Genomic DNA, 14,493 nt, shown 5'->3' with positions numbered 1-14,493 from the left:
AATATAGATTGATACCGCTTGATTTTTACCTGGATCTTACTTAGTACTATTATTATTGTTGCCGATTTTATTATTTTGCTAATTATAGTGTAATTTGTACATGTATTTGCAACGTTACTGGTGTAAATTTACAACTGAGTGAGCTGGAAGTCATTCTGCAGATTAAAAATGCTTTTTCTTGGACAATTTACCAGTAGAAGCCTTATTTTTAAATACAGTTCGCATCGAATTAGAAAGTGCACTGTCATTTCTAGTTATAAACGAACTTCTTGTAAACACTTTAAGTGAATATAAAAACGAGATTTTCAAATGTAAAATTGGCTTCAAAAGGCTATTCTGGTTCTAATAACAATGAGCATGTGTGTCACATGTAACGACTATATTGCTTTGACATGAAGAAGAGACTACAATTAAGGATATTCAACTATTGTAAATTCCAATTCAACTCTGTTATTATCATTCTTTGCCATTACGTTTTGTTGTCAAGCCGGAAATTCTGCAAGCATTCATTACATAATCCACTGAAACTGTCAACTTAACTTATTTCCTGTAAGTTGCATCTGAAATTGACTGACATTTGCCAAAAAAAGCCTATTCCATTTCAATTTTTCGAAAAGTATGCTTTTTCACAAATAAACTCAAAGCTGATTTTTTTTAATAATAAGAAAGATAAATTTTAATTTTCAAATATAACATTTTTCTAAATGAAATTAAAAAAACTTCCACCCTTTCTCATGTGGTATTTTATTAGCATTATTATTATTATTATTACTGTTGTTGTTATTTTTATTTGAATGAACGATGAGTCATTTTTCTGAAAAATGAGTCATCCGAATTGCAAGGCCAACGTCAAACGCGAAATGATTCAAAAGATCACATTACTCAACAGTCGATAAACTGCCATCGTACTATGCTTGGAACTTAGTTGTCGTCTAGAAAGCACTGATGAAAAGGGTCATTCGAGGGTCATCCTATGCCCATTTCTCAAGTAAACAGCAGTTTCCGTTTGATTGCTAGTTGTCCTTGTAGACGGACGGCAATAAAATAATTTTGCAAAATAGAATAATTTCGAAATTGGTGCAAACGTCAACTTTGCAAACTTTAAAAAAAACCTTTTTATCACTTTTAAGACCGATGGCTGACAAAGAAGCTCTGCTAGCACAGATTCGAAGTGGAATTACTCTGCGAAAGGTGAAAACTGTCGACAAAAGCAGTCCGGTCATTCAAGCTGAAAATGAAACTTTTCGTCCACTGTCCATCTCTACTTATTCAACTCCGCCTGCTCCTTCATTTTCTCAGTGGAAAAATGCTAACAACAGCAACAACAACAACAATAATTCGACGTCAACAAATGGCCACATTGGCCAGTCAACCGTCAACCGTGACGCATTGTTAGAAGAAATTCGCAAAGGTGTAACATTACGGCATATTGACAACAGCAATGGTAAAAAGTCCCACAATTCTGCCAAAGTTGAACATGCAAAAGCTGAAGAGAAGATCGTGAAGCCAGTGGAATTACTTACTCAGGCAATTAAAGTAGCAGCCGCGAAAAAATTAGCCCAAGATGTGAAAAACAATTATAAAAATCACAATAATTTCTTGTTAACAAACTCAGTACCACGAAGTTGGATTCACAGAAATGGATGCCTCCCACCAAAGTCGTGCTACACTCCAGTGAATAAAATTTTCCCCTCTGATCAAATGAACGGCAATCATCTTGAAAATGATGATGCGCATCCTGAAATTTCCATCAACTCTGACTCTACTGGAGATTCGAATCAATTTCCTCAAAACACATTCTCGAATGGAACAAATTTCAACTTTGTGGAGAATGTAAAAGCGAAAGATTCGATTCATGAAACTGAATGCAGTTCTTCAACTTCATCTACGTCGTCTTCCACTACTAGTATTTTAGGTGGAAACCGTTCAACGGCATTTTTGAACATCAACCATCCCAAGAGCAAAATATTCATTCAAAATGAAACTGATAAAAGCAAAATTGAAAACAACAGCAACGATAATAGCAGCAGCAGTGGAGCAGTGAGTCGGATGGCTTTAAAATATGAAAAAACGCTCCATCAACAATCTACAGACAGTAAGTGGATTTTTAAAATGTTTCCATTTTTCAAAGTTCTATTTAAAAAATGTCTACTTAATTTTCATTTTACCCTAATGAGCTTACTGTAAAGTCATAAAGTTCCATAAATGAGCATTATTCTATTTAGTCGGTGTGAAAATGGTTTAATTTTCGAAATTTTTCTGATTTGAGAAACTGTTAAATTTTAGACATGAACTGTACAATTTCACGACATTCGCCTTGTTTCGCTGAAGTTGCTAACCAAGCAACTTTCACAAAACCTGCCTTTCGGAATTTGTTATCAGAAAAAGAAGAAGAAGCTGAAGAGCAAAGAGAAAATAGCAGCAATGGAAAAAAAGTACTCAAAGAATCTGAGGCAACAAAGCGATCAGCACAGTTGAATATTACATTGGCTGAACCGAACACGCAGAACAATTCAACGTTGGATTCATTTCGACAAATTCGATTCGAAATTGATATCAACAATCCTAATGGCACATTTCTGAAAGTGCATCCTCGTTTAATTACTTAAAAGCTGCATGCATATGTGTCCTTTTTTTTAAAAAAATACACCGCTTCTTTTAGAATTTACAGTGATATATTATGCTGTGCTTGGTAAGTTCTCTAGCTTGCCTGCTTGCTAGAAATGACTTGCGAACAGTTGCCGTGTTTATCAAAACTTTGATTTATTACACTGTGCAGTAACAGGAATGAATATAATAATAATAATAATCAACGACAAAAAACCAATGCGTTTTCCCGTGCTTACATTGTATTGATTGTGCTATAAAACTGCTTGCTTTATCTGATAATCATTCAAGCACAGTGAACGATTTACTAATTAACTGAAATGTTAAAAGCAATAGTAATAAATGTTAACTGCAATAATGAGAAGAAATTGCAAACAATCAGAACAAATAAAGGAAATGTTCAATTAGCAATTTGTCGCTAATACCCTCAACAATCCCAATGCCAAACAGAATACAGCCGAAAGATGAATGATATCGTTCAATTAAAATAGGAGAGGGGTAATATTTTTTGTGGGCGTTGACATGCTATTTCCCTAAACCATAGAACAAGCTTCCAATATGCATACTTGTTTCAAATGTTGACTGCTATATATATATATATATATATATATTATGATTTTATTTCTTTCACTTCAAGAAATTTCAACGAAGAACCTGATGAAAATGAATTAGCCAGACATCAGACAAAAACGTTTCCGCATAACCATCATCATTTTTGAAATGTAATATAATCACTGAGAATTTAGTTTATTACTAGTTGAAAAGAATGAAAACAACCGGAAAAAGTTAATAAAGCTTGACGAACAATAAATAAATAAGCTAAATAACGACTAAGGAGTAGAAATGCTCAAAAATGAAAGGGTTGACCCAGTGCTGCTTTTAAAATAACGATTGCAAGAATGTTAGACAGCGCAGCCTGAAACATTTGATAGCCAATCACAAGTGTTCAATTTGGGATTGAAGACAAGATTCGGTGGACAGTCGAAGCGATGTGCTTTACCATGCACACATCGGTAGAAACGACCGCAATTGTTTGGATCTTTTGTAAAAGCTCCATGCTCGATTCCTTTACAATAATCATCTGGTGTAGATTCTTTTTCAACCAAATTATTGAGAATAATATTGCACTCAGGCACTCTTCTTGGCAAATCACAGACTTTCATCGTCGGATTGAAAACAAGCCCTTTTGTACAGGATAGTATTATTTTCCGACGTTTCAAGCATTGGATGAATTGATCGCATCGGTTAAAATGCCTGTAATAACCATCCGCCTTGTCGGCGCAAAATGTTTTCATCCAAGATGCTGCTCGACTAACATCGCGTGTTAATTTTTCTGGATAAAATAAAGCAATTCATTTCATACTTTGCATAATAATCACATTTTGCATTGACTAGTTTTCAAAGATGACTAGTAAAAAAAGCTACTGCCGTTTACTACACTTCCGGAAGAATAATTTTCCATAAACCAATAAACACAAACATACAAAAAAAAGAAAACACTGCTTTTTGTTGTTCACGTTCATAAGTATGATAATTAACCATTGAAAACAAAAACTGCAAATAAACCAACCGACAAACACGCTGCACTTATTTTGCACACTTGTTAAACTTAAGCTTGCTGCGTCGCGGCATGCTACCTCTCTGTCTGTTATTACGCTAATGGGACAAATAAAGTGTCTCAATTTTACGGTCTAATTAAACAATTTCCAAATTATTTCATCATCAAATTCAAAAGTGAAACTTACCATTTACGATGTAGCTTTGGCAGTCTGGTACATCTTCCGGATGACCACAATTAGCGATTTTGGCGTTATAAACAGTGTTTGCTGGACATTCCATCACGTACGAAATTTCATTGCTACAGGACAGAAACTGCTTGCAATTGCCTTTGATAGGATAACTGCCATTCAGTTTGTTCTTGCAAGCATCCGTTATCACAACTGAACACGACACAACAGCTAATGCGAGCAATTTGTCAAATTTTCAAACTTACAACTTTTTGCAACATCATCCGATTCCGTGGAATCAACAACAGGAGACGTTTCAAAATCCACAGTACTACCCACCACCAGCGGGCTTATACTTGCATGAGAAGTATCAGCAGATAACAAGGATGAGGCCGTAGTAGTAGTGTAGCTTTCCATGGAGCAATGCGTCTTTCGCACGCATTGTTTTAAGCTGATATCGTATACATTTCCACCACCGCAAGTAATATTCATTATCTGACCTTCAATAATGCAATTCTGATAGACTGGCTGGCAATTTCCAAATTCACTGCAATGCTTAGCTGGTAGCAACAGTGAGCTAGAATTCCAATGACAACTCGGGTCGTTGAGAAAAGCAACGCACGACTGATGGTGCATACTGAACACTTTTCCCGGCGGACAGATTTCTTCATAACGATAACCACCAAAACATACATAATATTTGGCGTGGCATGGCAATATTGGATAAATCGCATCCACTTTGCCATTGCAAAGTATACGTCTCGTACACCTGCCATCTGTGCTCATTTTCATGCATCGCTGAAATAAGCTTACAAAAACTTCACCAGCAGCACATTTTTCCAATATCATAGCGGAATTCTTTTTCGTAAGGTAATTTGCTTCACAGGGCGCCACTTCGAACGACTGGCTCTGTTCTGCCTTGAGACGTTTTATAAAGGATGTCAAATTGGTCAATTTGTACGATATTTCACAGCTGATGCTTTCGTTATCAGCGGAAGATTTTGATTCGGTGCAATCAAAGGAAAAATTATTTTCCCCATTCAAATAAGTCGCAAAATGATTCGCACAAAAAAAATATGTTTCACTGGTTAGATTTAAATAAAATCCGTCACTTTTTCCATAGCAGCTTCTAGGATAGCCTAAAATAGGTGAGCAAACTTTACTATATGTTTTCGAATAAATATAATATTTCTTGGATTGATGTAACAAACGAAAAAGTTACAATTCCAAGTGTGCTCAGTCTTATTATTTTTATACGAAACTAATTTTGCAAATAACTACTAAAAAATATGCTAATGTATATCTACGGATTATAAAATTATAGACCATTCATATTCTGCATAGAATAGCAGCAATGAACGCTTAAAACTTTATAATAATATTAATTTTTAAGCTTATTTATGCAAAAACATGAAATACAAAATTCTCACCTTGATTCAAAAAATCTTTTTTTTCTACGCATACATAGCCAATTTTTCCATGATCAATAACCTCTTTCAAAACCATTCCATCAGAGCAAGCAGTTTCATATATCATTCCACCCCAGCATATACTGTAACCAGCTTCGAAATGTCCTTTCGGTTGAATACCATCTGGTTAATTGAAGAAAACATTAATTTCTTCATAAATTAGCAATAAATTGAACATACCTGTGCAATCTTGGGTTTTCATGGGCAAACAAATTTTCCTCGACCAATCAAATAAGCTGCCTCTTTCACAGGAAGAAAACACAATCATTTCATAAGTACAAATGTAGAATGTCGGATAGCTGAGATTTGTGATCAGTGAATAAGCACCATCTTTCCTTCCGATGCACAAATCGTTCAAATGCGTCAAAATTGGCTTCATTTTGCGTGAACACAACTGTCGCATTACGCATCTGCCTTTAGCTAAGTCAAAGACTTGCCCTTGATTGCAAAAAAAAAAGTTTGTTCTATTTCTCTGACATCGATAATAGACTTCGTTGCAATCAACAAGAGAAGAAAAATCAGCTTTACGGCCTGAGCAAAATCTATTTTCAGTCATTGCCACTTTGTGCATTCGGCAATAATTTTCAGATACGCATAAACTTCCAGATTCAGATGTCAATCGCAAATAGCCGGACTGGCATACGCAACTTTGGCCGAATACTTTTCTAGAACTGTGTTCAGTTTTGTGATCGCAGGCGCGTTCTTCGTAAAGACCATCTTTCAATATTTCAAAATTTCCCGCGCATTTAATCATTTCAGGCATTGTAACAACAGTAGCAGAACCAGTAGAAACTGTACATGGCATGCATTGACCAGCTTGTGCGTTGTAAGACGTATTTTCCAAACAAGATTTAAGCCCATATGCACCTTCAATGCAGTGAACGTAAAAACGGCTGCAGGGCGCTACAGCAAATTTCACGTCTCCATTTTTGCAAAGCTTGTTCAACAGCTTTCTAAATGGAAAATGATACTGCTGAAAGAGTGTCGAATTGTCTGATTTCAAACTCTGCAGGCATTTAGTCACTTCAACATTGCATTTTTCTCTTCTTTTGTCATTTGTTTCATCCGTCAAAGAATTACCATATCCGGATGAATCCGGTTGTTCACTTTCGCAACTTTTGCGAATCATTTCACAAATTTCATTCACATCTGTCTTTGGTGCTACTAAAATGTCTTTGTTATCCCAGTCATTACCTGAAATTAAAAATATTTCAAGCTAAATGAAAATTTTCATTTAATTTCTAATGCATCTTTCAATTGATGAAGAAGAGAAATTATTGAAAATAAAATCTACAATACAATACTCGCAATCTGCTGCAATACATTGTATAGCAATGTACTTGCAAATCAGAATAACGGTAACAAAAATACAAAATGAAGAGTAATAACTTAAAGCATTTAACAGACTACACCTTATAAACTAAACTACACTTGGTGATATCAAACAAAACAAACAACCGTATTTAGCTGAAGCTATTTACTTACCAAGTTGAGAGCGTGATGGAAACTGTGCATCAGCTAAATCTGCGTTAGCCATTTTTGCGTGCAAATCAGCAGAAAATATATCATCATCAAAATTTGACGGCACAAAACGATAACCATTTTTTTGTTGTAAATTTTTCAGATAGCCCAATTTCCGTACATTGTTGTCAGTATTGGACAACGCTAAAATGAAAAATGAATAAAAAATCATTAACCGAAAAACATTTTTTCACAAAGTACTTACTATCGCCCGCTTTGTCGTTAAATGATTGAAACGAAGGAAAATGTAGATTATCAGTATCAAAATATGGACGGGAATTTTCATTTCCAAATAAAATGCCTTTTTTCAAACGATCTCTTTCGTTATCATTAACAACTGCCTTGGTTAAGTCAAAATCTTCCAATGCTCCGTTTGGATGGATGGAAATCGTTTGCGAATTATTTGTTTTCTTTAAAATGGAGCCGTACAACGGATGCACTGCATAATCCGATTTCAAAATCATTCGCCTTTTCCTTTTAAACATTTTTTCAGAACAACCAGATTTTTCCTCTTTGCTATTCAGAAGATTCACTTCTGCATCTAATCCAAAGCAAGTGAATGACAAATCTTTTGGAATACAAGTTTTATAAAAGTCGTCAAAAACAGTTCCAGATTCTCTGCATTGCATAATTCGGACGTTATCATGAGAACATTCAATAAAGAAAGGCAGACAAGATTGAATCTCCTTCACCTGCTTAAATTGACGATCATATTCAGAACAAAGATTGTCCAGTCCGTGGACATTTTTAAATTGAAATTCATTTGACAAACAACCTGAAGCTCTATCACGACTGGTGCACTGTCGTGTACGGATATCGAATACTTCGTTGGCAAAACACCATTGTCGAATTGGAATTGTACTGTGGCAAAATATGTACTCACTGCTGCAAGCCGACAATGGGACATTTTCATTTTTATTCAAATAACATAAATTGCATTCGGCAATTTCTTCTTTATCTTTACAAGTCTTGCTCTTCTTGTCGTAATAAAGTCCATCAGGGCATAATGTTCTTTTCGCTTCTCCATTATTACAAGTGTAATAATATGCACAGCAAACTTCGTTCAAGTCGGCAAAATTACCAGAAGAAAGGGAACTGCAGTTGAATTCTACAAAACCAACTCGATAAGACGCCGAATATTTGTAAAACTGATTACTGTTACAAAAACTACCATATGAAAATTCAACTTAACAATCAAAATAAAAAAAAAGTAAAGTATGACCTAAATTTTTGAAAAAAAAGACAGTGTCCAATTTAAATAAATAACATTTTCTGTTCATTTTGTTTAATAATAAAACAAATCAAAAATAAAATAATAAGATAAAGTTGAAATAAAATTCACTTTTCTATAAAATTTACTTTTCGAAGAAACTCTGTTTCAACTTTAAAAAATTTTTAAATTAACAAATCAAATTCAAATTTAAAATTAGAAGAAACGGGAAGAGGGAAAAATTACCGGAATTAACGGTGACAACGAAAAGTACTGCTATGTGTATAATGCCAAATGACCAGTCTTGCCGCAGTTCCATGATCGATTAGTTTAAAAGCAATGAAAAGTGCTGCTTTTCATATAGCTAAATGAGTATCAATTGCCACAGTGACGCTGTTTAGTGTGGAGTAATTAAATTAGCCGAGAGATATTTAAGATTGCAATGGAAATGATCACGTTTATGCAAACAGCTAACAACGACATTCTTATTCAGGTCGATAGCACCTTATTTTGATACTTTCCAAAATTTTATCAAAAATATTATTTCAACTATATAATTCCTAATACAAAAAACAGATGTTTAAAATTAAGTTTTTGAAAATAAGATTAGTGAAACATTTTTTAATGTACGCACTTTAATTCGCAACTTTACCTTCATTCGATTTGACCTTATTCCTAATAAATTTGCATAAATCACATTTAGTATAATTATACATGTCCCACAAACAATACGCCAGTAGCAAACAAGTTGCAAGCATTTAAACATAATTTGAACAAAAATGTAATTACAAACTGATATATACAGCTGTACTGAATGAATCAAAGCCGACGATAACTTTACTATAGCAGCAACGTATCGCAACAAACATTCGAAATTACTTTGCATACTGCTTTTGAATGGTCGAAATTCAGTTATCCTTAGCAGATTAAACAGTTGCTAGAGTTTCAGACATTTTCAGTGGCACATTATGCAAATTATCATTATAAAACTGCCGACCTGCATGCACTGCGGAACTGGACTATTCGAATAATATTATCATTGAAAAACAACTAACTGAAACGTGAGCAAAGCTTTATTACAATGTACCATTTCTCAAACTGAAAAACAATGCAAATATTATTACAAAGTATATATTTTGCATAACAATTGTAAAAAAATGTATGAAAAAAATAAAGCCACAATTATCAAGTTTCATCTTTTTTTAATTCACCACCAAGGCCATATTTTGCTTTTACACGTTCCAGTTCTTTTTTAGATTTTTCAGTATCCATTCGTAAATATGCCTTAAAAAGTAGCAATACTTATTATTAAAATGTTTTCACGGTAAATTGTCATCACTTACTTTGTTCGCTTGATAATACAGTACTACTAAATATCGATTACAAACATTGAATCCGGACAAGTGATCGCATGCATTTTTTGCATCAAAAATATCTTCGTAAACAACAAACGCTGTGCCACGGGTTTCTGGTGTATTTCCACTAAAAAGAAGAATGCAATCTCGTGGAACGATTTAAACAATCTGTTAATAAGCAAAATACACTCTTATCTGTCGAATTGCTCCGTATTTTCCAAAGATATCATACATTTCTTCTCCGGTAATTTTGTAGGGTAAATTTTTAACGTACAATATGCGGTTCACTTCCGGCGGAAGCCGCACCTAAAAATCATTGTAGCTTTTAATTTATTACATCGCATTAATTTATATTTATATTAAACGTATAAATATTTACTTATTTATTACTAAAGGAAACTAAAGTAATTTTTTAAAATATACAAAATTACTTTCAAAATGCAAAATTAACAGACAGTAAAACTTTAGACAATACATACATTTGCTTTTCTTCCCATCGCCATGGCTGCTTTTCTACAAACTGAAAAAAGAAAAAGAAATGAACATAAGCTGTCAATCTTGATAAAATATACTGCTTAAAAAGAACACTACATACAGATAAAATAGGCAAAATACAATTTGTTCTAAAAAGATAATTTATGAACGTTCTAAATGACAAATACACTAATCTACTATTTATATAAAAAATATTTTTGTAGGTAATAAATAAAAATGTAGCTAAACTAGATCAGTAATTTAAAAAACAAAATAAAAAATCGTATTAGCAATTTTCTGATAAGTTTACTGTAGTATAGGATAAGTCAGGTATTAATGTTGCATTTTCTAGAAAGCATTTAAAATATGTTTCAAATTTATTTTAATGAAGAAATGTATAAAATAAATTTCAGGTAATTATAATACAAAAATTATTATGAAAATTATAATGTGTGAATGAAATGAAAAATTATTATTGAAAAATAGATTTAAAATTTTTTTAAACACCACGATTTGCCACACAACAGGTGGTCATTTTGAAATTCATCAGTGAAAAAAAATAAAAATTATAAAAAGCAGTTTGAAGTCCATTAATAACGCCTGAAAAATATAAATGTGAAATAGGAAAGGATTAAAGAAATCATTTTGGAATGAAATAGCTAAATCTTTTTTTAATATTGAGTATAAAAAAGTTGAAGCGAATTAAATTAAATTAAATAATATTAAATAGAATTGCTGTATTTAATTAAATCTTATCAGATTAGCAGACAAAAACCTGAAATTTAGCCCGAATTCAAGGAGAGAAGATGAGTTTAAAATTCACGATAAAATATGCTAAAAAGAATCCGTTGAATTTTATATTTGTTTTTCAATTTAATGTGACTCATCAAATCTTCTAAATCCAATTTGTAAAAATATCACGTCAATTAAAAGAATTAAAAGTTGATATTTCCCATTTAAAGTGCTCGGCTTTTATTAAATTTCAAGTTGCATTATAGTGGAAGGCGTGGTTGCCAGAACTTTGCATTTTAAAATATTTCATTTTGATTTAATTCTTCACCAGATTAGCTATGCATTTAGCATAACGTACGTGTAACTGGGGCTAGTTAACGAAGCTTGTTGACTTTAATGACATGACGCATGGTGAATCTACGATTTGGCAGATTACAGTCAGTCAGTCTCTGCTTTCTCCCTCTGACTTAATAATTCAAATGTATATCAAGCTTTTGGGCAGCGACCCGAACAACGGTGGTCACGTCGGCCAATTTGTTTTTGCCTTCCAACAAGCAGGTGTCCAGTGAGGCACAATGGATTGAGGCGGACATGAATTTGATCAGCTTCTGCACTTTGTCCGCCAAACTCTGTATTGATCCAACACTGGCCCAGGAGTGGTTTGTCCATGCAAACGCTATTAGGGCGCGTTAAATAATTTCTACCTACAACTTCACTGTCGCACCTTTCAAAGCGGCTAATTTTCAATTCTTCCGAGAAGCTATTATCCGCTTGCCCAAACGGGTCAGCTTGAAAGTGTTTGGCATTGACGATGCAACTGTGTTGCATAAATTAATAAGCCGATCAGGAAAAGTCGATCTGCACGATGAATATAATTTAAGCTAACAACATTTTACAACGCTACCTCCACGATCAACATCAGCCACGTAGTGAAAAATAAACAATATATGTATATAATGTTTTACTTTTGTTGAAACATTATTTATTTTTTATTAAATCTACCCCTATTATTATTTAATAATGTTTTTGCTAACATCAGCAGTAGTATTGTTTTATGTATTGTGAAGAAAAACTTTATTATTGATCACATAATAGACTATTATGTAATTTAGAATTAGAGTTGAACGATTTGTAATTTTAGAAGCATTTTATCTTTTGTAACAAAGCCTACTATGGCAAACGAATGAAACGACTTATTATTAAGTAAAATGAAGTTCAAAAGCGCAACTCCTATTCTCTAAGCTCTCCTTTGTTCTTAAGTTTTGGCTAAAAGCACAAAGCTTGCTTTTGTCATTAATCAAAAATACAATAATGACCAAAATTCAATTCTTCTTATACTCTGATGTTTAAAATGATTTTTTAAATACATAATTCGAATTTCTGAAACTGTTGATGAGAAGCTCAAATTAAACATTGCTTAAACAAACAATAAACCAATGAACAAACGATGCAAGAATTTACCATCAAAGTACTGTAGATTTTTCACTCGAAATTTAAATATAACTGCTGTTATAAATTGAAATAAAAACAATGCGTATTTTTGTTTGAATACCAATGGACAAAATACAACGATGCGTGATGCGCTCGCTACTTTTCCACTGATACTAGCATTGATGTTTCGATTAAAATTTGACATTATTAACAATAGCATGCAAATTTCTTAATTTATTCAGTTAGCATAGCAATATTATGTCGATAATGTTTTGCTCTATACAAACAGATAAGATGGACAGACACTTCAACAGTGATCAGTTGATAATCTTTTCGACTTTTCAATAAGGTGAAGAATATTTTTATTTATAAATGGTGTAAATAAAAAATCCCTGCTCTTAATTGAACGCGACGCCAGCTTAGAGTGGGACTTGTTGTTTGTTGTCTTGCAAATCATCCATCTATCTGTTTGATCACGTTAGCAGTGGAAAATTAGTGATTTGGTGAGGATTGGAGTAAGACAATTTGAGCCACGCAAGCCCAGTTGTTCGTGCTTCACAAGAATTGAAAAGACCCTTGAAGATGCAACCAGCAGTTGTCGTGTTCTGAGGCTATACGATTATCATAAGTTGTTGCTTTCACCTTCGTGTGTATGCATGATGTCCAGTTGACATGGAGCAGCTGCTGCTTTCTTCAAGAGAAAAAGATACACATACACAAAAGCGGTTAGCTGAGATGCACCAACAACTTGGGAGGCAAAAGATTTTTTTTTTAAATTCCATTTTGCATTTTTCTGCGTTTTCCTTTTAAATCTTCTTTTCGTTTGGAATATCACTTTGCATTTGGAGTAAAATGAGCAAGACGGTCACTGATTAATGGAAATGTCAAGCTCTATCTTCCTGTAGATCTGGGAAAGTTTTAGAGGTGTCTAAATTTAGCTGACCAAAACCTGCGAAGCCAGTTCAACTGACCTCTGTATGTTTTTCAGTCTGGGCTGTTTATGAATTGCCGCAGCCCCAGGCTGTGCCTGTGCACTGATTGGAGTCTAGACATTGCGACTACGTCACCGTCAATTGTACATTTGAAGGAAAAGCTGATTTTGTACATTTTTCATTTTGAACGATATATTCAATTTTTACAAATTAAAACGAGCAAAAATTTAATACAGGCTGTCAGTTCAACATTAACCTACTAATAAATAAAATGATACAAATATGCTCGCTCCAAGCTGGAAAGATTTTCCAATTCTCTCACATTGTATCATTTGAATCTCACGTGCGTTGCTGCTTCCTTTTCTTCTTCCATTGTTTTCGAACGAAAATCGAATCCGATCAAGAAAATTTGCTCACTTTTTATTTATTATTTTCAAAGGCTTATTATTTATCAATTTTACATTTTTACACCAAATCCATGTCACCATTTTACACTCCATCCACCTTTGCATCGAGCAACAAACGTTAATGTGCGTAAATTTGCATGCATACAATGCGAGAAATGGTTGTTTCAGAATTGCGCAGTTTTAGTAAAATCTAATTCTGTAAAAGAAAGAAAATTTACATTTCAAATCTTTCTGTGTAACAAATGTGAAACCAGTGCAACTTTAGACAATGGAAAAATAAGCAAACGGAGTTAATACTGCTTAAGCTGTATCATAATGTGACGAAGATGCAATGAATACTAATACTTTGAAGCAAGATAAACACCGATGGCAAGCAGCGATTATTATGCTTGACATTATGTCCACTTGATTGTATTTTGCTTAAATAGAAAAGCAAAAGCGGAAATAATATTTTGAAAAACTGATGTTGTACAGCGGCGAGCAACGCCTAATAACTTTCTGAACATGCTTGCGATCTTGGTGTTCATCGTTTGCAGTTCGTAATCATATTTACACAAAGGTTAAATTAATGCAAGGATAATTCATACCTGATGCCAATGCAAATAAAAATGTCCCTTGTAATTTTAAG

The 14,493-nt window shown here is 33.5% G+C and overlaps 4 protein-coding genes across 4 annotated transcripts; 1 reads left to right on the top strand and 3 right to left on the bottom strand.

The window, feature by feature from the left end:
* The first annotated feature begins 1,134 nt into the window (after positions 1 to 1,134).
* On the top strand, positions 1,135 to 2,609 carry Tsp_05958 (putative WH2 motif protein). The gene is made up of 2 exons (XM_003380213.1): positions 1,135 to 2,095; positions 2,287 to 2,609. Exons 1-2 carry the CDS (start codon positions 1,135 to 1,137, stop codon positions 2,607 to 2,609), a joined length of 1,284 nt encoding a protein of 427 aa, XP_003380261.1.
* Positions 2,610 to 3,509: 900 nt separating this feature from the next.
* Positions 3,510 to 9,624, bottom strand: Tsp_05959 (putative chitin binding Peritrophin-A domain protein). The gene is made up of 8 exons (XM_003380212.1): positions 9,590 to 9,624; positions 7,530 to 8,491; positions 7,289 to 7,468; positions 5,984 to 6,997; positions 5,765 to 5,926; positions 4,601 to 5,473; positions 4,353 to 4,547; positions 3,510 to 3,940 (listed from the first exon to the last, which is right to left on the bottom strand). The coding sequence occupies exons 1-8, from the start codon at positions 9,622 to 9,624 to the stop codon at positions 3,510 to 3,512; spliced, it is 3,852 nt and encodes a 1,283-aa protein (XP_003380260.1).
* Positions 9,625 to 9,719: 95 nt separating this feature from the next.
* Positions 9,720 to 10,392, bottom strand: Tsp_05960 (Pre-mRNA branch site protein p14). Its single transcript, XM_003380211.1, has 4 exons — positions 10,369 to 10,392; positions 10,077 to 10,195; positions 9,878 to 10,016; positions 9,720 to 9,818 (listed from the first exon to the last, which is right to left on the bottom strand). The coding sequence occupies exons 1-4, from the start codon at positions 10,390 to 10,392 to the stop codon at positions 9,720 to 9,722; spliced, it is 381 nt and encodes a 126-aa protein (XP_003380259.1).
* A 1,189-nt stretch (positions 10,393 to 11,581) lies between these two features.
* Positions 11,582 to 11,923, bottom strand: Tsp_05961 (hypothetical protein). Its single transcript, XM_003380210.1, has one exon. The coding sequence runs from the start codon at positions 11,921 to 11,923 to the stop codon at positions 11,582 to 11,584; it is 342 nt and encodes a 113-aa protein (XP_003380258.1).
* Between the last annotated feature and the right edge of the window lie 2,570 nt (positions 11,924 to 14,493).

Source organism: Trichinella spiralis (assembly GCF_000181795.1).
Source record: "Trichinella spiralis strain ISS 195 chromosome Unknown Scfld2, whole genome shotgun sequence".
NCBI classification, from domain to species: Eukaryota; Metazoa; Nematoda; class Enoplea; order Trichinellida; family Trichinellidae; genus Trichinella; species Trichinella spiralis.
This window is presented reverse-complemented; position numbering and strand designations above follow the sequence as displayed.